Source organism: Pundamilia nyererei, unplaced genomic scaffold (genome assembly GCF_000239375.1).
Source record: "Pundamilia nyererei isolate P.nyererei 1_Seehausen unplaced genomic scaffold, PunNye1.0 scaffold00091, whole genome shotgun sequence".
Lineage (NCBI taxonomy): Eukaryota > Metazoa > Chordata > Actinopteri > Cichliformes > Cichlidae > Pundamilia > Pundamilia nyererei.
Genome location: NW_005187492.1, coordinates 204,020 through 226,348, shown reverse-complemented (window position 1 = coordinate 226,348; position 22,329 = coordinate 204,020). Strand labels below are relative to the sequence as shown.

Sequence of the window (22,329 nt, the reverse complement as noted above, 5' to 3'; positions counted from 1 at the left end):
TCAGTGTTACTTACCAACACTAGGAAAGACCATTAACTACTCCTAATGGCTTAAACTAATCCCATCAGCCATATAAATCTTTGTGATTGAGTTTAGGGAAAGACAGCTTGTGTGGCAGCAGAAGGGATTTCACAAAGAGAGACAATGGAAATCTGGCGTGCAAATAATTGCAGCACCTCCAGCCATTTCTATTGTTAAAAGAATCCCGTCCAGCACCGTGCAGGACAGCGCAACGTGTAAATATTCAGCAGGTCGATGTGGTTTCAACACTAATTAAACATGTTTTGTTAGTGAGCAAAACGAAACTTTATTATGAAATTTAAATACTGCAAGCTATTATCGATTATTAACTTGTCTGATGAACCCATAACACTGCGAGGTGTCCATTCATCTGTTTGTCTGTCCTGTCACAAGTCACAAAGAATCACTGCTCCTCCTTGAGCAAGGTGTCAAACATCAGGTCTGGGGGCCAGAATTGTCCCGGCATAGGCTTTGGCTTCGGAACATATGAAAGGGTGAAAGAGGCCATAAATCTTTGCACTTTTAAGTGTAATTTTTTTAGTCTTACAGCTTTTTCTGCTGTTAAAGACCTCCCCCGCAGCCATCCATGCTACACCACAGGAGTTTCATAATGGATACATTTTTCGTCTACTACAGAAAGTTTAGTTACTAATAAAAGTGAGCTATCAGAACTTTTTTCTTAATGTTACACATTTACATGCACAAAATTAAACAGGTGGACCTTCACTTGTCCGACCCATTGTACATCAAAGCGGGCTGCATGTGCCCCTCTGATTATGTTTCCTTACCCAAGTTGTGCTCAAGGTCAAGGCCACTTTTCTATTTTCACAGCATGAGCTTCATGCATGCTGCTCACATACCATCTTTAACATGAGATTCTCCAGACTGATAAATTTTACATGCACAGCATAGCAGAGAAAGAAGTTGCTTTGCCACATGTGCTGTATGCCACACGCTTCCTTTTAGATGGCAATGATCATGACGTACAGGAGTGGCCCTGTTGGTTGACTCCCACATTAGGAGGAAGTGGTTGGTGACTTCCTATCACCAATGAGCTGATATCAGCAAGCAGGTCAGCCCTATGCATGATGATGCTGTGTTCATGTATTTTCATGCTCTTTGTTTTTGTTTTTGTTTTTTTACAGGTATTATGTTGTCAAAATACTCCTGAACTCAAAGATTTTCATTAATAACTTAAAAAGAGACATCTGAATCCAAACAGTAAATAATAAAGTAAGTAATACAGTTACACAATTATTAATTACTTTGGTCACTTTTTACTTAAAATGTAACATAAAAACAAAAAACAAAACGTAACATACCCAACACCTGGGACAGTAGTGCGTCCTAGTACGCACTATGTGGTCACATCTTTTTGAAACTAAGCACTTATCAACACAAGCTGGAATCATCCTGAAAATGGTGTTACTCTGTAAAAACCTATCAGTTGCCCCACTTTGACACAGAGTTTCAGCCAGAAAGAAGCATGCGGTCACATGATGTTACTGTGAGGCTCAACATGGAAGCAGCGTCAGCGCTAATATGACACCATCATCCGCATAAGAAAATCTACTGGCTGGCTCCGAACACATCTACTCCCAGTATAGCGCAGTGTTCGTCTTTCCACATGAAATGGGGTTAAATACTCGGATTCTTTGAATTCTGTCATCTGGCTCAAGCTCCATGTCCCAAATGGCCCCAGACAAATTGTACTACCCTTCAATTGGATCCCATTAAGCAGAACATAAGACGATGATTGGATGAGGCTTTGGGATGACATGTTCTCCTCGATTAGCTAATTCCATTCTCACTAACCATCCAAATCCGGTTAGTGTGGGCAGGGTTAAAGCTGCTCCTGCACTGAACATTATTCACTCAGCGAGCGATCTATTGCCCTTTTTAACCTCAAGCGCCAAGACTAATTAGACAACTTAAAGCCGCTTCTTCAGAATGGAGCCACAAAGACTACTTTAGCTATTAAAAACCTTTCACTGATTAAAACAGATTTGAAGATTTCTTTAGAATAAGAATCCTTTTCTGTATATTTTTATTTGTATTTACACAAAATTCCCTTCACAGCTCTGCCCAGTGTGAGTCTGGGCACCAATCAGGTGGTTGATTAAACAAACCTGTGTTAGTTTGCAGAGCCTGTGAAATGATGGTTTGAAATCTAAATCGCCAAATGAGCTTCCCCCATAGTTATTTATTTAACACAAACTAAGCCAAAATGAGAAAAGAAAGTCCTGCTTCCACAGGAATCGTGAGGGTAAGTAGCAGCTGGGTGCTGCCTATTGAATGCACTTGGTTAACCGATCCTCAGCAGGTCTGGGCACCTCTATCAAAGCAGATGTTTCGTCTGTTTCTGGTCTGGAGCTTTCAGGTGTGTGTTAACACAATACTGGAGTTTTCCCAGGAGTGGATGCCCCAGCAAATCCATGTGTCCGACTGATAAAGGCTTGCTCCAACAAGAAAATGTCTGGAAAAAGAAAAGAATCAAGGTGCTGCAACGGCTGAGTCAAAGTCCAGACCTCAGCCTGGTTGAAATGCTGTGGTGGGACCTTAAAGAGACCTGTGCATAAACCAGTACACATAAATATCAGTGAACTGAAGCATTGCTGTAAAGAAGAGTGGGCCAAAGTTCCTGGGCCAACCATGTGAGAGACTGTTAAAGTAATACAGAAAATGATTACTTCAAGCTATTGCTGCTGAATCCTGAGTGTACTTTTGACACTGCTTCTGCATTTAGGTTTCATTTTTAGTTTCATCTGTTTGTTCAATCTGTCTGGTACATAAAACCGTATTCACTTTTTTTCATTACTGTATAGCCATTTCTGTCATCTAGTGCATTATTATTATACTTAGCTTGATTAAAATCTACAATATGAGAAGCTAACTTTACATGAAACATGCAAACTCACGAGCTCCTAAAAATAACAACTTGCAAAAAAGGCCACAAGGCTGAAAAGTGTGACACTGAAGTTGCATGATTTTGGTTCAACAGCCCAGATGAGTATACTAGGAAAGTGAAATGCAGGCTGAAGGTACTCCGTATGTTATTTATTGTTTTTAGAAAGTAAAATGTGGCATTCTTTGTCCTCCACAGCTGTACAGGAACACTGGAAGTTGTTAAAGGGATCTCAGTCACGGCGACGTTTTGCAAGCAGTTCCCTGTCAAACAAACAAACGTCACAGTATTATTAAATTATCATTTGAACCTTAAATTCATTTAAGCATTTCACTTCATTGATGCAAGTATTTCACATGTACCTGTTCACACTGAGTTGAATTTATTTTGTGCCTGCATGCCTTGTTCATTTTAATAACTGGTGCTTATGTTTGTGATAAGCAGTTGTACATTTACAGGATATAAGGGATTAATTAAACTCCACTGGGGGAAAATAAGCTGCATAAATAACTTTAAATCATTTTTGTTTTGTCACATTTTCATATTTTCAGTCCATAAGACTGGCATACTGGTATGAAACTGCCTTCTATATGGTGTTAAAGGAAACCCCCCAGAAACCTGATAAATGCATATTTTAGGACAGTGATGAACAAACAGTGAGCCGCTGCCCTCTCGTGGGCAGCGAGGGTACTGCCGGTTGGAGATATGAGCTCGTTTATAACAAATACTTGTACTAAGTGAAATTCTCATGACATTTAAACATTTTAAATGAATATAAATACGTGTAATCCTGTAGGATACTTTTGTTTTGATTCTTCTATAAAATCCTTTGAGACTGGTTTCAAAATGGAACAGATTTCCTCATTTAAAATCACCGTTTGGATCCTAAAGGTCATCTTTATAATGAAGTTTAACATTTTAAAGAGAAACTCAACTGATCAAGCAAAATCCTACATTTAAAAATTATGTTCTTCCTTTTCAGACCTTTTTGTTGTGTCTTTAGCTTCACTCAAAAAAGACATGAGTACTTAGGTCAGGTATTGAGGTTTGGAGGATTAGTTCAGTTATTAGACAAAGGATGTTGAAGATGGATCTGCCAGGCAGGGGGGGAAGAGGAGGACCACAGAGGAAATTCATGGATGCAGTGAAGGAGGAGGGTTGGCATTACAGAGCAGGCTGTTAGGAATAAGGTGAGAGAAGTTCCACTGAGGCGACTCCTAAAATGGTCACATGAAAGAAGAAGAAAAGAAATGCTCACATATATGCTTGTTTGATGATCAGAGATTTGACTGAAGGTTTGTGTGGGCAGCACAAGAATTAGTGTTTAGATACCATTACATTTTGTCTCCACCAGAGGGCGCCAATAACCATATTATTCAACATGCTTTTTCTAATGGTCAGATTTTAGGAGCTCTCATAAAAAGCCATTTGAAATACTATTACAAATGGCTTTGTAATACTATTGAGTACTATTATTGTTAAAATACATATTTAAATTATCATGTGCTTTATCGTCTATCTGAACAGTTATTGGCCCGCAGTGTCCTCATGATGTTTCTGTTTCTGCAGAACTATCAGACAAACACGAAGCAAGTGCAGAGAGAAGAAAAACTCAGAGGTGGAGGCCAAAACAGGAACTTCCAAGTTCTCGCTGAACCATTTGTGGTTAACCACTTTAACCGTTTTGGTGCCACTGTTTATATACCTGAGCGTCCTTTCTGTTTAAATTTTCAGTTTCTCTTTCTCAGAAACCTGTTATTGTTCATTACTTACATGCTTTACTCCAGAGATTAATTATATTTTAAGGATTTCAGTGTGACTGATCACCATTGTGTTAAAATTAAAAATGTATTTTTCTCCCCTGGATAGTTCAGATTAAAACATTCTGTAAATGTTATTTATTAAGGCCTTTCTGCGCCTTATATTTCACCTCGCCTCCCATGCAAACAGGAGCTCAGGTCTCAGGAGGTTAACACATCATTTTCTCAGAGAGCCTTTCTGGGTTTTCGTGATCAGCTTCATGCCTAAATTGCCTTTATGGTAATGCTCATTCGTCACTTTGATTTTCTGATTTGCACCGGTTTTTTCTTGTGTAAAGTGCTTTAGACGTAAAATAAATATAAAGTGTCAGCATGTATATGTATATATGTTGCTTAATATTTTAGTTATTATTAGTTTTAAATTCCTAGACTAATTCTATTTTATTCTTACCTACCCCATGATTCAGAAGCTTATAGAACCACTGTTAACAATAACCTTAAGATGACCCAATTTGGGCCAAGCTTTAGCTATTGGACTACAAAGGCGCGTTAGGGACACATTATGAAAAAAAAAAAGCCTCTTTTTGCAAATAAAGTCGAAATAATATTTAGAGAATTGTGAAGCCCTCTACGAAATGCCTGCATAGATACGTTTGTGAAAGTGTGCTTCAGATGTACACACCCTTCTGTGCCCCTAGTTCTGTCACAGCCCTGCTACCCAGGCTCTGTGACCGGCCAACAACCCCATATCAGCACCACTGTGCTTAAGTTAGTGTGAGGCTGATATTCTGCCCTGTCTGTTACAGCTGAGCACCTCCACTTCATTCTAATTTATTCAGATGCGACTTTGCAAACCTGGGCTGTGCTGCCATGTTGTTATTAGAGAAAAGGGACTTTCTGCTGGCAAAGCTCCTAACAGTGCTGTCATGAGCTGAGACCTTTACACTCTGAGAGGTAGTGCCTGTGTTGTGCAGTGCAGTTTTTTAGAGCGTTGCTCGGCTGAATTTGTGAATACTGTCTTGAACATTTTCCCCTTTTTTCACTGTTCGGGAAAGATTTTAAGGCCATTTCCAGATTGATGGTTAGTTCATTAGGAGCACCGTTGATGTCCTTCTTCCTCAGTATCATTTTAACACACATCACTACTTCAAACCAGCAAACTGTCCAACACTCTTCTGTTTTGCTGACAATCACTAAATAAGTACATTTGACTGACTGCTTCTTGTCTTCTTAATTCCTTTGGATACAGTCAGTATGTAATTAATTTTTTTTTACACACTAGTTTTGTCAAATAATGAGGCAGCATGCCACATGTATCGTTGTTGTTCATCTGAGGCTGTATTTATATACAAAAGACAATGACAGCTGCAAGCAGCTACAAAGATAAAGACGAAGACAGTAAGGTAGACACTTTATTCCTAAAACAGAAGCTGCACCATCAGTAGCGGCACACAATTACTATGTACACATATACACACACAGTTACCTAAATCTGTTATATAAAATATATAATCTGACAATGTACCTTTTAATTCCTCTTCAGAGCTCACTGAGTTACTGTGCAAGAGACTCTGGAGCCAGAGTAGACAGAGAGGTAAGTCTCATCCACTCATTGGGTGGGACACAAATGCCCAGGCCAGCTTTTACTTCATTATTACAGCATGGCAATAGAAAGGTCTGTACCCCTTTGAAAAAATAATATTCTAAAAGCAATCTACAGCAAATTCACTTGAACAGGATTTTCGTTTTGTATTTGAGAAAAATTACACTTTTGATACCAATTCCTGTACAGTGAGATGTACACACCCTCTAGGATTTGTAATATATAAAAGATATTAAGCATTAAAAATTCCACATTTAAAAACTTACAATAAATAATATATGCAGGCATTTCATTATGATAAAATCTCATAGATTGCAATCTACAGTCATTAAAAAGACATTTTTCTCCTTTATGAAATGTCCCTTGATCATCCAAAGTGATAAAATGGATTCTTGGCATCTGATTGATTCATTGGAAACTTCCAGTTAGAGTTCTGAGAGATACACCAGGACGAGGAGGAAGAGGAGGGTGCTTCGTCCACATTTACCCTGATGGAGTGCGAGGTCCTTTCGAGTGTCGGGGTGTCTTTGTAGCAGGAAATCCACAACATGTCTGAGCGATCCCTCCAATCAAATCTCAGCAGTTTGATCCCATTAGAGTTCAGAGCATGTTCATGATAAAGTTGTACATCTGGGTGAGCACCACAAAGTGAACAGGCAGACAGGAGCGCCGGTCCTGGGTGGCAGGGTCGCACGTCAGCCAGGAGAGGGCGTTATATTGCTCTAGAACAAATCTGGCATGAAGGAGGAGGACATGGAAATGTTAATAAAGCTGGGAGTGAAACAAATGTCTTTCTAATTATTAAAAAATTTAGTTTGGTTACAGTTCAGACCTGAGCACATCAGAGGTGTGGTTAGAGTCCAGGGGGTGGGAGTGTTTACTGTGCAGAAGCTCATCTGATTGGACAGAAGACACGTGCAGGTGAAGAGAGGCCTGGAAAAGAAAGAGACAAATGAAATCAGAGTCTTCAGATTCAATCACTGAATTTCAGGTTCAACACATCTGCATGTAGAGCTGTAAAATCTCATTATTTCATCAACTGATGTAAAAGAGTCAGTATTCTTAAACCAGCAAACAAGCAGCACTGTCGATAGGTCAGAGCAACGACGACAAAGAGGCATTTTGTTGAAGAACGGCATTATTGCGATTACTCAAGACTTCATGAACATATAATTTTAGTAGTACAGATATGAGTCACCTTGAGAAAGAGTGGGCACTGGTTCTTGGCTTGGGGGCAGGCTGACCAGAACCAGTCGGGCAGCGGTCCGGCCTTTGCTGTGGAGACAAAGTAACCCAAAGCCATCGGTTGCTGCAAGATGTTGAGCGCTTCTTCGTGAGACTCCATCCGATCTGTACTCTGACCCTGCGAAACGAAGGTGATAAAGTCATCGATCAGAGCATCGCTGCAGCCAAAACAGGCATCATATTTTCATAACCAAGGGGCACCTAATTTTGTTTTTGCTCATTAGCATGCTTTTCTTTTTTTTTTTAAACTTTTTTTAATGTAACTATTAAGTTGAGGATGAAAAACATAAGAAGTTGTTTAATTACTGCCGAGTGGTTCATACATCACAGCCTGTTAATAATCTTAAAGTCTGTATCTGACATTTTATATTGATGAGTGACTTCATGAAAAAGGTGGCAGACCTTGCTTCCATCTCCCCCTTGGGGGCCCGGGGAGTGAACAGGGGAGGTTGTGGGGGAGTTGGGCAGGATGTTGATGAAGTCTGGATCCATGTCTTGTTCAAACAACTCAAAGATGTTCATTCCCTCTGATCCATCTGCAGAGAGGGAAAAATGTGTCATTCTGGCTTTCCAGCTTTGAGCAGAAATATATTGTAGCAGCTCTGTGAGCTGTGAAAACATACCGGGATTTATTTGGTTAAAGGTGTCGATGTCGAGGGGCTCTGAAGTGTTAGTGTTGACCTGCACCATGGCTGACGTGGGGAATACCAGTATGTGTGTGCAGGATGTATCCTGAGGGGTGCTCAGCTGCGATGTTTGCATGTTAAGGGTGGTGCTTCGACCAAACACGGAGCCTGTCGACACTGAGTCTGCAGAGACGAGACGAAGGAGAGCGCTGTCAGATTTACAGGCTTTTTGTAAATGAAGTGAAACTAGCCAAACTTTAAATATTATTTCTTTTACCTGGCATAATCACAAAGGAACCTTGAGGCTCCATGGCAACTAAGCAGGCGCTAAGGATGCTGGGAGTGTCAGCAGCAGATATGCCGCACATCCTGCACGTCTCCTTCAGTCGCCTGCTGAGGGACTGCAAGTTCCTCCTGCTCAGCAGAATACTCCAGTCTGAAACAGACAAGACACAAGCACATAAGTGTGTGTGTGTGCGCGTGCGTATATATAAACTGCCCGCTCTGCAGACACTGTTGAAGTGTGTACCTCTCAGCTCGCCGTGCCCCATCCTTCCAAGCCGCCCGATAACGACCCTCCATGGCAGTGACGTGAGCTGCACCAGGCTGAGGCACCACTCCCACAGCTTCTGCAGACCCAGCCGTCGGGCTGAGCCCTTTTTCCTGCGAGCCCTGCAGCAACAATAATACAGTAATGCATTTATGAGTTAGTTTTGCTTTTTAATTATTATTTTGATTCTCTAGCTTTCGGTTTAATTTAGCGTAATTTACTTTCCACAGTGGGTTTAGCCTTTATTGTTTAAAATTGTTTCATTTCAGTCTTAAAACAAAGACATTTATCATATTTAGTCTTTGCTAACTAAGATTGTTTTACACTTAACTACAAAGACTTAGGTATCAATAACCAAACTGATTCTGTGGTACTGAGGTAAATCTTTCGTGAACAGGCACCTGTTCGGCACATCGATGCTGATGATGCAGGTCTCCAGCAGTTCTCCGTGTTGATCGGTGCAGGAGGCCAGCAACCATCGCTGGTCATGTGACAGACAGTAGCCGACAAACAGGACGTTGTACTTCTGCGATGCCTCACCAAACGTCTCCCCGAGCTCAGTCTGCTTGTCCTTCACTGGAGCCAAAATGAAGGGTGGCGTGTAGAGACGCAGACACTCAGGCCTCTGCACAGCCCACAAACACAAAAATATATATATTCAAGTTGAGAGTGACAGAAGGTACAACAGCATAATTGTCTGTAGACATACAGCTTCAACAAAACTCAGGAGTTCAGCATCAGGGTAGTTACCTCTGGGTTCTTGAGTGCCATGTCAATGGCAAGACCAGGACCAAAGCCCGTCAGAGCCTTGAAATTGGTGGAGTTGGGAAGAGGCCGACGACACTGAGTGAACACAGAGAAAGCCAGCGACTTGAGGTGCTGACTGTAGACGTGGCGCCCTGCGCTGTGCACTGGCTGGAGCAGATACTGGCAGGGAACAATCTGACACAAAAGGAGGAAAAAAGGCATTTTAGGACAGCCTGTAGTGCTGGATGTTTATGGATTTGTTAGACTTAAGCTTCACTACACATTTGTTTTTACTGAAAGTTTCTCTGTGTTACTGACTGGGTTGTGTTGTAGATGATAATTCATGGACATGGAAATCTCAAAATAGGTCTTTCTGACAATTACCCACTTTAAGTAATAGTTTGTGGTGAAAGAAACATTAGTGAACCCTGAACTTCAAAAACTACACTGCTGTAAGTAAGTTCAATCCCAACATAAAATTTCTGCTTCATCCAAAGATCAGAATAGGTTTTAAAAGTATTAATTCTCAGGAACGCCGTAACATTCTCTAGCTCCCAGTGAAAGGCATCCACACCTTCAAATCTGTGCAGGATATATTTGAGTAATCAAATGTTTCTCCCCCCAAATATTAAAACTTTGTGAAAAGATTTTGTGCACATCAGTACTTGTAAACATCTGCACCACATTACCAGTACTGTTACTATACTGGCAAGTGTGAGTGATTATGGTAATTATGATTATGATAAGAAGTACGGGTGTCTTTAATCTTATATTGTTCATAGAAGACGGAGGTCAAACCAAACCGTTTGTTTACTAAACTAAGAATATTGCCACATCTTAGCTCGAAGGAAGAGTTAATGACAGCACATCTGAGAGATTAGCATGTCTGCAGCGATAGGACTGAATGGATATTAGCCCACGGTTATGCTGCTGCTGTACTGAACCCATTAGCACATTCACGCCTCTTGTGTTTCAGAACTCCCTCTGGCATACTGATGCAATCTTGTGCCACTATATCACAGGTGTGGCAGTTACCACCTCCATTAGTGCCTGCTAATGATTCCCCTGCTCCTTCTCACCTCCCTTTGTGGCAGCTGGTAACCCTCTCTATTATAACCAAAGTAGAAAACTGAGCAGATGTTATTAAACTGTAGATTATATTTAGAAAATGAACTTATTTTGTGAAATATCTTTGACTTTTGGAGTCTGTTCTTTTATACACTACGCAGAATATTTAGCCGCATCTTTAATCTGCAGTTATGAAATTTTAAAACTATTAAGAGTGTTGTTCTACCTGCACAGAGACAGAGTTTCTGATGCAAGCAGGCAAGATGTGGAGCATTTCCATGTAGCAGCGCAGTAGGCCCATGGTGTAGGTACTCGAATGGACTTCTCTGTCTGCGTCTTCGTAGCTGAAGGGGTCGACGATGTACACCACTATAGCAGGCGGGTAAGACACAGCGTGGGACTCTCCGTCTGTTGGCTTACCCACTTTGTCTCTCTCCATTGTGCTGTTAAAAATTAGGCAGATAATTACTGAAACAGGCCAAGAAATTATCTTCATCAGATCTGTCAATAATGTTCATATTACTGTCCACAGTGTGCAACTGAAGCTTTTTGCATGCGTCCTGTGCAGCCTTAACCTTTTTCTAGACATTACTAGAAAGACATGCACATGAAAACACAAAAACACTCAGAGCAGTCAGATTAGATATTAGCCACTATTTAACCTGCCAGCCCAACTACAAAGTCCACACTTTTCTGGGCTCTGTTGATCCACACTTTGTAGTTGTTCAGTGTATTTATCTCCAGCAAATGGATGTTTGTATACTGCCGCGTGCACACTTTATTTAGGTAGCTCCCTGACATAAACTCCAGTATTTCCAGTATAATTGTGCCTGCTGTGTGCTACATGTGAAAGAAACTGTCCAAATATCATGTATGAAAATGGCTCAAGCCAAATCTTGGCAGGCACAGCTCCCATCGGAAGAAACGTAAAAATAAAATTACTGCGATGAAAGTAGAGACACGCAGCGCTCATGAGATGTGTTTTGCCATAACAAAACTTCAGATCTCACTAATATTATACTGCCTTCAAAACACGTGACACACAATACTTTTTTAGCCAGAGGATGAACTTTCCCTGCTGATTATGCAGTGTTACCAATGTGGTCATTCATCAACCTTAAATATAATCTACTACCAATAAGACTATTTGGTCAATGAATGCCTAAAAACTGCATATATCAAACAGACCATGTGTAAGTGTTGGTGACCTTTGAAAGAAGGTGTCTCACAGAACTGTCGAGGAACTGAGCACGTCAGTGTGTTTTTATCAGATTGTATTTGTAAAGCAGTTGTAGAAACAATCTCCATCTCAGCTTAAAATAACTCAGCACTGGTTATCTATCCCATGAATGCATACCAGTTATGAAAAGGCTTGTGAGCTAAGTACCAAACTACAACGCTCTACTACTTGAGATATTCTGTCAAATAGAAAGAATTGAAATGAGCAAACTGGCATTTGCTAGGAAAGATTCAAAATATAATCTGGCTCATGAACCATCACAGATCCCAAGTGACCGTGCATAAAAAACAAAACAAAAAAACAAATATGACTCTGTAACAATTTTTGGGAAATATGGAGAGATAAGACAACAGGCGCCTAGTTACGGCATAAGGTCACTGGTCCTTTGGCCAGGTGATGTAACAGCAGATCTAACTACCTCTCTGGGCTCTCAGTGGGTCCTTGAGACTGGTAAGCAGACGATCCATTTTCAGCCATTCCCCCTGTGCCCTGCGAGTTTGGCTGGGGTCCATTCTGAGACGCTCCACCCTGCAAGCCTGCTGTTCCAAATGGCGAGAATGAACTTGGCTTGGCTGAGGTCATTCCCCCAATAGTCTGTGAGCCTGAGGATGAAGAGGGAGGGGTGCTGTTGACCTGGGCAGGCTGGGCAGAGCTGGTGTTGGAGCCGGTAGTGTTGGTGCTCTGGAGTCCTGATGAAGTGCTGGAAGAGCTAGAGGTCTGGAAGGAGGGGGTGGCGGCTGTGGTAGGGTTCCGCTGGGTCAACAGAGAGCTATCCAAAGACTGCTCTGACAGGTATGGAGCTGAAAGGGATCCCAAAAGAAAAATGATAAATCATCATTTTTACAAACCATGCGATTTTACTTACTTTAGGTTTTCAGCACTACAAGCAATCACATTACCTAGATCATAGCAGCACACTTGAGCAAAGAGTTTGAGCTTATTAAAGGCTTCATTGTTTCCTTCTCTGGCAGCCATCTTAACGAACCAGTCACTAAGAGGCTGCTCTGTCATGCTCCTGCCTTCTTTGGTGCCAACCTTCAATATGCCCTCTGGGTGACTCTTGCAGATGGGCCTGTGTTGCCCCAGCTGGCATGCCTGTCAAGGAAAAAAAGAAAAGAAAACAAGAGTGCAACAGTGTGAATCACTTTTGCAGAGCTACAAAACTGTTTCTGTAGACATGTCAGCACAGGAAGGGTGAGTTTAATAAACTGCCAGGTGCATACCTCATACATTGCACTTAGATCTTTGAAAAAGGTCTTGGCCCCGTGGAGCAGAGACTCATTATCAGGGCAAATGACAACATATCCCACATCCCTCTGAGAACCAAAAGGATCCAGGAGAAGCTTCTCCCAGTAGGGCAACCCAAAAGGAGACAGTACCACAAAATCATATTCGTAACCAACCAGAAAGGTTGGGATGGGCAGAGGCTCAGGAGACTCATCAGTACCTGTGAAGATAAGGAGACAAGTTAGTGTCTTTGAAGACAACAAAGCCATAAACTTCCACAATATTCTATTTATCTCTATAAAACAAACAAACAAAAAACGCTTTCGACACACCATATGATCCCCTCCCAGCCATTTTATGGAACTGCTGCCAGGTAAGTGGCCCCTGAACGCCCCAAGAGCGCACACTCCTTTTCTTCTGAATGGTGTCCTGCAGCACAGGCTGGAGGGACAACAACACCCGGAGGACATCCACAGAGTATAGCTTGCTCATGTCTGCTGCTACAAGTGGAGAACCAATAGGAAACAAGTATTACATTTCTGCTAGAAACATATAAGGAAGAACTTTACATTTAAAGCAGCAGTAATGTGAGAATACATACATTTGCGTTTGGGCCACTGATGAAGACAGGTGCTTTTCACTAGTGTTTCATCGACTTTGCCTCCTGACATATTGTCCATGAACTGCCTGCCATGCTCCAGTGCCATGTAGCAGTCGTTATAACAGTCTCTCTCTTCCACCCTTAGGAACGAACTGGGGGCTGAAGTTGGTTTGGGGTACTCCACACCAGCCATCGAGGCAAATGGATTGGTGCACTGGTCCTGCAGCAACAGGATTAACTCATCTGGAGGCTTCTCCTTCAGGCTGCTGGCTTTGTGTGATGTAGAAGCTCGCAGCTCTTCGAAACACCGCTCTGTATCTCGAGCAGCATCAGAGCCCCGTCCAACTACGTCCAGTTCATCCTCTAGAAAGAGCCCAGCTGACTGGCCAAAGCGCCGATTGGTGACAGCGCTAAAACCACAAGTGCATATATACTGGGCCTCGCCGTTGTCCTTGAGGTATACGCCTACATCTGCCCCACGGATGTTCATGTTACAGACACACACACAGCAACTGTCAAAGTTGCAGTCCTTGAAGAGGTTCATGACTGACTCTGAAAGTATGAGCGTGACGTATAGGCTGTGAGCCTCGGGAATTGAGGGCACGGTGGCTGGCTCAACAGAACTAAGGGGTCGGCAGGTGGAGGGCGTGGAGGCAGGAGAGTAAAGGTCAGAACTGTCATACTTGAGGGAGCCCTGGACGCTGGATGGGCCACGTGGAGTCCGTGGAGTGCGGGGTGTGCGAGGTGTGGGCACAGAGAAGCGTGGTGTGGCTGGGGATGGTAGAATACCTGCACCACTGTTGCTGGGAGGAGCGCTGCTGGACATGAAGGGTGGGTGGGTCTGCGGGGTGTAGGTCTGGCTATAGTCAGGCTCCACACTGGGGACATTACTGTTATATAAAGATGAACAGCGATTAGGGTTTCATGTTGTGATGTTTGGTTATATAGCAGCTGAAGAGTACTGTTTACATGCATTTACGTTCTTTCTTGTTCTACATACATTGCAATGTTCATTATGTGCAGCCACCAACATGATAGCTGCACATAATAAACTTGTTTCAGACATAGGATGACCTGATGGCTGGTTTAGGCTCTTTGGAAGATAAATAATGATCACTTTGAACTGTGAAACCTGCAGAACTTTGAATGAATAAAAATATAGAGCTGGAAATAAGTGTAATATGTCACTTTTCAGTACAAATTTGAAGTTGTACTGTAAAAGGCTAAAACTCAAATTGTGAGAAAAACCCTTCTTGATCAACAGATCACACATCAAAGATGGGAAAAAGTTAATTCAGAATATGCATTTACCTATCTTTAGTGAGGAGACTAGTGTTGGACACTGGGGGTATCAGGTCCATTTTGCCCATGGTCCAGCTCGCCGTGTACACACAGTCTTCTGGTAGTTTGACAGGCAACAGACACTGGCTTGGTAGTGTCTTCAGGGGGGCATACATTGAGCAGCCAATGAATGACTGACACATCTCTGGCTTGTACACAAAGGAGAAGTCCTGAAAACAAAAACGCAGGTCATTTAACAATAAAGAAAAATGATCAGTTTCCTCTCTACTTGGTAATTGCGTGATGTGTTGTACCTTTATTTCAGATGGCTTAGGGCTGCAGAAACCCTCCTCCACCTCCATCTTGAAGTGGTTATTAAGCTGGCTGCCGTCCAACAAGGTGAGCCCCGCCCCTGCTTCTAAGCTGTCCTTGCTGCCGGAGTTCATGGGAGAATAACCCTGCTGCTCCAGGGAGGGTGGGGTGGGAAACATTGTGTGCAAGTCTACTGAGCCTAAGGAAAAGACATTATTACTTCTCTTGAAACAACAACTTACGTAGTTATGATCCATGATGAACAATGAGTAATTGATGATTAATTTTCCTACTTATGCAAGACAGGGGATCCAGTGCAGTTGGCTTAGTATCTTTAGAGCCAAACTTGTCATCTGTACCAACACCAGCTCTTTTGGATCCAGGCTGTGCAATGGGGAAAACAAGTCAACATATTCAGTACATCTTGGAGTTTTAACAGGCTTCATGAGGAGACATCACCATCAGCTCCTGAATATGCCACAACATGCACTCACTGTTAGCTCATCTTCATCTGAATTGAAGATTTTATCCAGGTCGCTGTAGGACACAGCCAAGTCGTTCTCGTGGATGAGGCTGGTCGAGGCTGAGGGTTTACTGCCTGTAGGACACTGTCCATCTACACCGCAAAACAAATTGAGGGACATTTTTTGAATTAAAGCAAATAAATAAACATACATAGAAATCTCCAAGCAAGAATGAATAAACTTCTCACCATCTGCAGAAGTTCCAGTTCCTTCATCCACCTTGGTTAAACAAAAAGATGACAGTAATTATCGTCATGACCATTTGTTTGTCATTAAAATTTCCACTATTTGTACTTGTATACAAAGCTCTGATTATCAAACATGTTCCTAAAATGAAGGTCACTATTTTGCACACCGAGTGCTGATTTTCAGAGTTAGCCATAACACAACAGGGTGAGGTTTGAAACATCTAAAATCAGCTGCTGATCCTTGTTACACAACTTTTCTTCTACAAATTCACAAGAGAATTTGATAAGAAAAATGTGACTCAATTATCAAGATGACTGCACAGTCTTTTCGTGATTCACTAGGGTATACGTGCTGGCACTAGAAACCAAAACGTACTTTACATCAGTAAATATCTGAGCAAGCAAACATGACTGTGAAGCTGACAAGTATGTAAAAGCTAATTTTATTAACAGGACCTGTGATAGAGACACATTTTGGTTACTAATTAAGTACTAATGGTCAATACCCAGCAATATCAGTGTGTGCTCTCAAAAGACAACTACTACTATGCAGCACAGAGAAATGAAGGAAATAAGCACTGGAACAGACGTGAAAATGTTTAAATGATTCACCTCCTTTAATATAAAAACACAGAAATGTTCAAAAATAACTAGTTCCAACAAGTACTTTACCAGGGACTGAAAGTAGATTTCATCAAATGTCATAATAAACAAGGATTTCAGCCTTTGTCAGGACCCACCTTGTGTTTCTTGTTTCCGTCCTTTTCAGCTCCAGACTTGTCCTTCTTCTCAGTAAAGCTAAACTCCTCATCTCCTTCGACGAAGGCATAAGGGTCTGGCTCCTCACTAGGCTCTTCATCTCCTGAGGTGGAAGCAAGATGGCTGTTTCTCCGCTGTGTATAAGTCTTGATGAGCTCTTGGGACACTTTCAGGGGATGCGAGGATCCTGACATCAACCTGGGAGGGGTGTAGGAGAGAGACATCTTTAAGGCATGCAAATACATTATTTTTAAATTCACAAAAAGAAAAAAAAAAGTTTTGTTTTTTTTTAAAGCATCCGCCGATCAGACAACAGATACTCACTCTGTGACAGAGACTACACTTTCACTTCCTCCACCACCTGCAGAATCCTCTCTCATTTTATCTAAAGGTAGCTGGGGTGTCAGGAAGTTTGAGGGCTTTTTCTGAGGGAGGAGGAAATACTTCCATGGATTATGGGTGGAGTCATCACTGGGGCTGATGGCAGAACCTACAAAGATGGTGGGTTCAAGGGTTTCATTGTAGGTTGAGGGAAAGGGCAAAGGCATAGGCATGTTCTCCGTCTGAGGCTCCTCAGATGAGCCCTTTGGTGGCATCTGACAAGGTTCCACTGATGGCGGGTAGAATGGTTGGTGAATGGGAGTTGACGAGCTCTTCATGCCACCAGGAGTCATGTCAACTTCTATGTGATCACAGGGATGTGGGCTGAGAGGAGGGGGAGGTGGAGATCCAACAAGGTCTGCAGGAGGGCCGTGGGCGTGCAGTGTAGGGGCTTTAGACTGCACCGTGTCCACATGGTGCAAGCTGGGATACGAGCCTTCTTCCTGCGATCTGAGGCAAAGCCTCTGGGTCTGAGGCTCCAGGGATTGCTCCTCGCTCACAGAGTTGCGGTGGTGAAAAGGTGTCTGTGGCCTCTTCTGCTGCTTCTCCCCCTTCTCCAGCTTCTCGCCCAGCTTGTGCTTGGGGGCTGGCAGGGCAGGCTGTCCTGATGAAGGTGGGTGTCCTGAGGTGCTGCTAGACCGCTGTTTCGAATTCTTATGTCTGTTTGGAATAAAACAAATAATGGCTATAAAATATTTTAAATAAATAACTAAATCGCTGGTGAATTAACTTCACTAAACATACCTTGCACAATTACAATGCAGCCTATGAGCTGGCTCCACAAAGTCCCAGAGTCCTGTTTTTTCTGTCTCCTCCTCACAGGTTCCATTTGTCAATGAAGTAAACTTATTCCTAGAAAGAGTGGGAATACAAACACGTTATCCATCTGGATGGAGGCAAAACCAGAACAAATGCAAATTTAAAGAGATGGCCAAAAACATACTTGTTCCCTGTATGGTTTAGGTTGTACTCCTGCCATACAGACTCCACCATCTGGCTGGCCATCCTGCGAGGGATTTTACCACCGTGTAGAGTGTTGTTAGAGCTGTAGCCATCAGATGCAGAAGACAACTTGAGCCACTTCTGGGCAGGCTGATAATCTGTGAGAAGGTAAGATAAAGATGATAAAAATAAATACAACCGCAGTGGTATGCAGAGTCTCACAAAAATAAAGGCTGATGAACATGTATTTTTAATTGTAATTCTTACCAGTCTGAGCCTCCTCTGGTGACGTTGGAGGAGTCAGAGTGACAGAGGACATGGCAGGATCTCTGTTAGCAGCCTGGCCCTGCTGAGCACCACACAAGCTTCCTGAGGCGTTGGCTGAGCCCTGAGGGACCACAGTAGGGAGGTCCGACAGAGGGAGAAGCACCAGGCAGGAAGGATAAACCATCCTTACTCCCGCTGAAAGTAAAGACATTTGTTCATTTTAAAAACTCAGCATGAAAATTCAAAACAGAACTGAACAAACCAAATACACATTTTTAAATGCAACAATGTTTTGGTATAACTGACTCATTTATTCACCTTCACTCTACAAAAAAAAAAAAAAAGGATAGTGTCTCTCAAAAGTACCAGTGACAGAGAGAACTATTTGGACTGTTTTCTTTAACACAAACAAACAAACCCACAAAAAACAGACACATTTTAGGGCTCTGTTATAGCTGTAGACTGATCCATTTATCTCATAAATGCCAACACTCTTTTTCCTCGGGCTTTGCCGTATTTAACATCTCGGGTGCCTCCTGTGTTGCCGTTTTCCCAGGATATACTCGTAATTTACATGAGATTCAAACTTTATTATGAATAATTGTAAGGCTGCACAAATATTCTGGTTTTGATCTCAACCATGACTTTGGCTTCCCACAGTTCAATGAACGGGGGATACTGGAAGCATGTGCTTCACCAACAGAACGCAAACCAAAAGCAAATTAGTTGCTCCATAAACAATGACGTATCACAGCCATTCACAGCTGTTCCCTGCACTGTAAAGCTTGAGGTTTTCCTGGATAAGTCTGTATCAGTAACAAGGTTATTATCGTTAACGAAAACTAACGAAATAACGAAAACTAGAAGTGAAAAAACATTTTCGTTAACGGAAATAAAAATAAAAACAAAAAAAGGAAAATTAACTAAAACTGTAATGAGTGTTCACAAAACTAACTAAAATTAACTGAATTTATAGCAAAAATGTGTTTAGTTTCATTGATGTGTGCGTGTCATACAATAGTCAAGGGTGAAAATGAAGTTTAGTTTCCAGATTTTTTTCTTGCTGTGTCTCATTATGCCAGCAGGTGGCAGTACGTTAGTCGAGTCGTCTGTGTTGCTGCTCCGTCCACGCGCAGAATCATGTCAGGAAAAGTCGGGAGAAAGCGCCAGAGTCCAATTTGGGATTACTTTGAATATGACTGTGTTTTGGATAAAGCAAGTGTCTTGTAGTGGAAAGAGACAAATTATGAGGGACATTTCTAAAGGGAAAAAAAAGTGCACTTGAAAAGCTGACACAAGAAGGCTAACCTAGCTTACCTTGAGAAGGTAAGGGAGCACACTCAACCCTCATCCCCAGAAACAGACGCTAACCCCAGGCAAGGCAGCGTGATGTATCCTGAGACAACAGGACTGGGATATCTACATAACTGTGTGAGTCAATTGCCTTCAAAAAGTTTATCAATTCACTTGAACCAAATTACGAACACCCGGTGCCGCAAGAGTTAATAGTCTCATTGGGGCCAAGATATACATTTTATAGTTGCCTGGTATCAATGGTTGTTCACCTGCCTTTATTTATTTATTTATTTATTTAAACAACCCATAGGTGGGAATGTGAGTTGTCTGTCTCTGCGTGTTAGCCCTGCGACAGACAGGCGACCTGTCCAGGGTGCAGGGTATGGTAGCTGGAATAGCAACATACCCAAGGATGAGCAGAAGAGCATGACTGATATGATGAAACTGGGATTTTGTTACACTTAATTATTGCAAACACAACTAAAACTATAACTGAAACTAATCAAAACTAAACTGAAACTAAGGATTTTCAAAAAAATAAAAACTAAACTAAACTAGCAAACAATTGGTAAAAACTAATTAAAACGGATATAAAATTGAAAATCTGAAGTCAAAACTAAATAAAAATTAAAAATAATGAAAATTGCAAAACTATTAAAACCCTGATCAGTAACACCACGTTTAAAGAAAGAAATTCAAAAAATTAAAATGTCTAGTAAAGCACAAGGTGAAGAGCTTGTTTTTTTTTTTTGAAAAACAAACAAACAAAAAACAAAACAAAAAACAAAGTGAAGAGCTTGTCCCTTGAAGCAGAAGATAATCTGTTTGGAAATATTCAGATTTATGGTAAGTGATGTTAAAGACGAAATCACGTGTAGGGCTGCAGCTTTCGATTATTTTAGTAATCAAGTAATCTATAGATTATTCCATCGATTAATAGAATAAGAAATAATTTTATCTTATTAATGAGCAATAATAAATAGAGCTCAAGAGCTCTTTTGGTTTTTAGAAATTGCAGTGTTTTTTGTTGCATCCATCATCTGTTTCATTTGTCAAAAAAAACAACAACAAAAAAACAAAAAAAACAACCCTTGGTATTTACGTGCCACATTAAGTTTTCTTTTTTAAAGAAAACATTTTCTCAATTGCAGAAATATATAAATACTCTCAAGTAGAGTCAAAGTCAAATAAAATAAGATAAATATGCCATCTAAACTAAGGCACAAAAAAAATCTTTACTCTGTCTTCTTGGAAGGCTTATGTTTTGGTACATGTGTTTAAGTGTGAACGTGAATGAGTAAGTTTTTGTTTGTAAGGAGAATGTGGTGGCTGCAACGAAGAGAAGCAACCATATCAGCATTCTGAAGTTTGCCCTGTGCTTTGATGCAAAGCTTATGTGCTGCTAAAAAAGAGATGTTATGATAGTGTAGACATTATTTAATATTAACAATAATTCAATGTCCAACCTAAAATCCCTCAGGTCAGTGGCTCAGTTTTACATTTCATTTCATTTTTACTGGATTGTGAAAAACGCTTTAATTTTTATATTTTTAAATATTAACATAAATTAGTTGAGACAGTAGTTTATATTATTTCACTTTCAATCTGAAAAATGTTCTGAAAACCTTGAAATAAATCTGGTCTAGAAGACACCATGCCCTGCTTTAGACTCACACCCTTGTTCGCTTCTATGTAAAATAGGATGACTGCCATCAGCCTTCAGCAAGTTGTATAATTTAAACATGGTATCAGACTAAGTTAAAAGTTCATCTGCATATTTTAATACATATTCTGGACACTTACTGGAGATTCTTCACTATGTAAAACAAATGGTGGTGGATGAAGCAGTTACAAAGTTTGCCTTTCTTGAGGTCAGTGTTTGTTGATCAGGTGCTTCGATTAAAGACTCGCTTTTCCCCAGTAAAGGTTTTAATGGTGATTACGGGAGCAGTGTTGCCGTTTTGGACACTAGAAACACTGTTTCTTTCACTCTCCCTGAGCTCACCATCTTGGTACCGGCTCCGCCTCTTTGCGGTGTGTAAACAGACTCCGGCTCCACGTTAAATTGTGCCATCGTCTTCATCACCACTGCTGTGTTATCAGTATTTCTGTTTAAAACTGGGGGCTGTGTGGGCTTAATGTTGTCAAACTTTTGATTCACACGCTGCTTTTAAATACATTTGTAATGCAAGTCTGTTTTTAGTCGGAAATGTTGGTTTCCATGGTAACAGTGCCGCACTACAGAGCCGTGCCTTTAACAAAGCACTGAAGCAAGAATTTGTGTCGCGAATTTTTAATAATTCTTTGAAATACTCGACAAATCGTTGCAGCCATAATCGCATGCAAGGAGTGCTGTAGAACTGTGTCTTATTGAACCTCCTAAAAAAAACCAAAAAAACAAAACACACCACAAATTGCAGTATACTGATTACATGAAAGCCAAGACAATGCAATGGTTGCTAACATGAATTGTCCAACATCAATTCAGACGTCCATAAAAGCAAACCAGCGTATCGATCCAGCTCACAAATATGCACTGAAATCACAAATGAAATCAGATTCCATTTGGCCAAAGATATGTCTCCAATAAACACGCAATCACAAGCACTTCAGGAAAATCGTCTACATACTGGACAATAGGGGTGGGGGAAAAAAATCGATACTGTGTAGTATCGTGATATTTTGTTTGCTAATAATGTATCGATACAGGGACAGCAGAAATCGATATTTTGTTACAAAAAAGTTTTTGTGGAATGGAACCTGCTCTGACTTCAGAGCATGTTGAT

General features: G+C 41.3%; 1 protein-coding gene across 2 annotated transcripts in view; it reads right to left on the bottom strand.

The window, feature by feature from the left end:
* Positions 1–6,084: 6,084 nt before the first annotated feature.
* The window catches only part of med13b (mediator complex subunit 13b), a 24,209-nt gene continuing 7,964 nt past the window's right edge, over positions 6,085–22,329 (bottom strand). The window contains exons 6-30 of one of the 2 annotated variants that reach the window (XM_005739283.1): positions 18,248–18,442; positions 17,982–18,138; positions 17,783–17,890; positions 16,982–17,698; positions 16,639–16,855; positions 15,899–15,929; positions 15,681–15,802; positions 15,480–15,570; positions 15,189–15,385; positions 14,905–15,104; positions 13,594–14,483; positions 13,325–13,492; positions 12,989–13,212; positions 12,665–12,860; positions 12,184–12,565; positions 10,752–10,968; positions 9,461–9,652; positions 9,112–9,335; positions 8,690–8,832; positions 8,438–8,596; positions 8,158–8,343; positions 7,937–8,070; positions 7,488–7,652; positions 7,122–7,222; positions 6,085–7,022 (exon numbers count right to left, since the gene is read on the bottom strand). In XM_005739283.1, coding sequence (XP_005739340.1) covers positions 6,890–7,022; positions 7,122–7,222; positions 7,488–7,652; positions 7,937–8,070; positions 8,158–8,343; positions 8,438–8,596; positions 8,690–8,832; positions 9,112–9,335; positions 9,461–9,652; positions 10,752–10,968; positions 12,184–12,565; positions 12,665–12,860; positions 12,989–13,212; positions 13,325–13,492; positions 13,594–14,483; positions 14,905–15,104; positions 15,189–15,385; positions 15,480–15,570; positions 15,681–15,802; positions 15,899–15,929; positions 16,639–16,855; positions 16,982–17,698; positions 17,783–17,890; positions 17,982–18,138; positions 18,248–18,442 — 5,549 coding nt within the window. In that variant the 3' untranslated portion in view covers positions 6,085–6,889. Of the gene's footprint in view, positions 7,023–7,121; positions 7,223–7,487; positions 7,653–7,936; positions 8,071–8,157; positions 8,344–8,437; positions 8,597–8,689; positions 8,833–9,111; positions 9,336–9,460; positions 9,653–10,751; positions 10,969–12,183; positions 12,566–12,664; positions 12,861–12,988; positions 13,213–13,324; positions 13,493–13,593; positions 14,484–14,904; positions 15,105–15,188; positions 15,386–15,479; positions 15,571–15,680; positions 15,930–16,638; positions 16,856–16,981; positions 17,699–17,782; positions 17,891–17,981; positions 18,139–18,247; positions 18,443–22,329 lie in introns of both variants that reach the window. The other variant, XM_013912475.1, reaches the window with a different exon arrangement.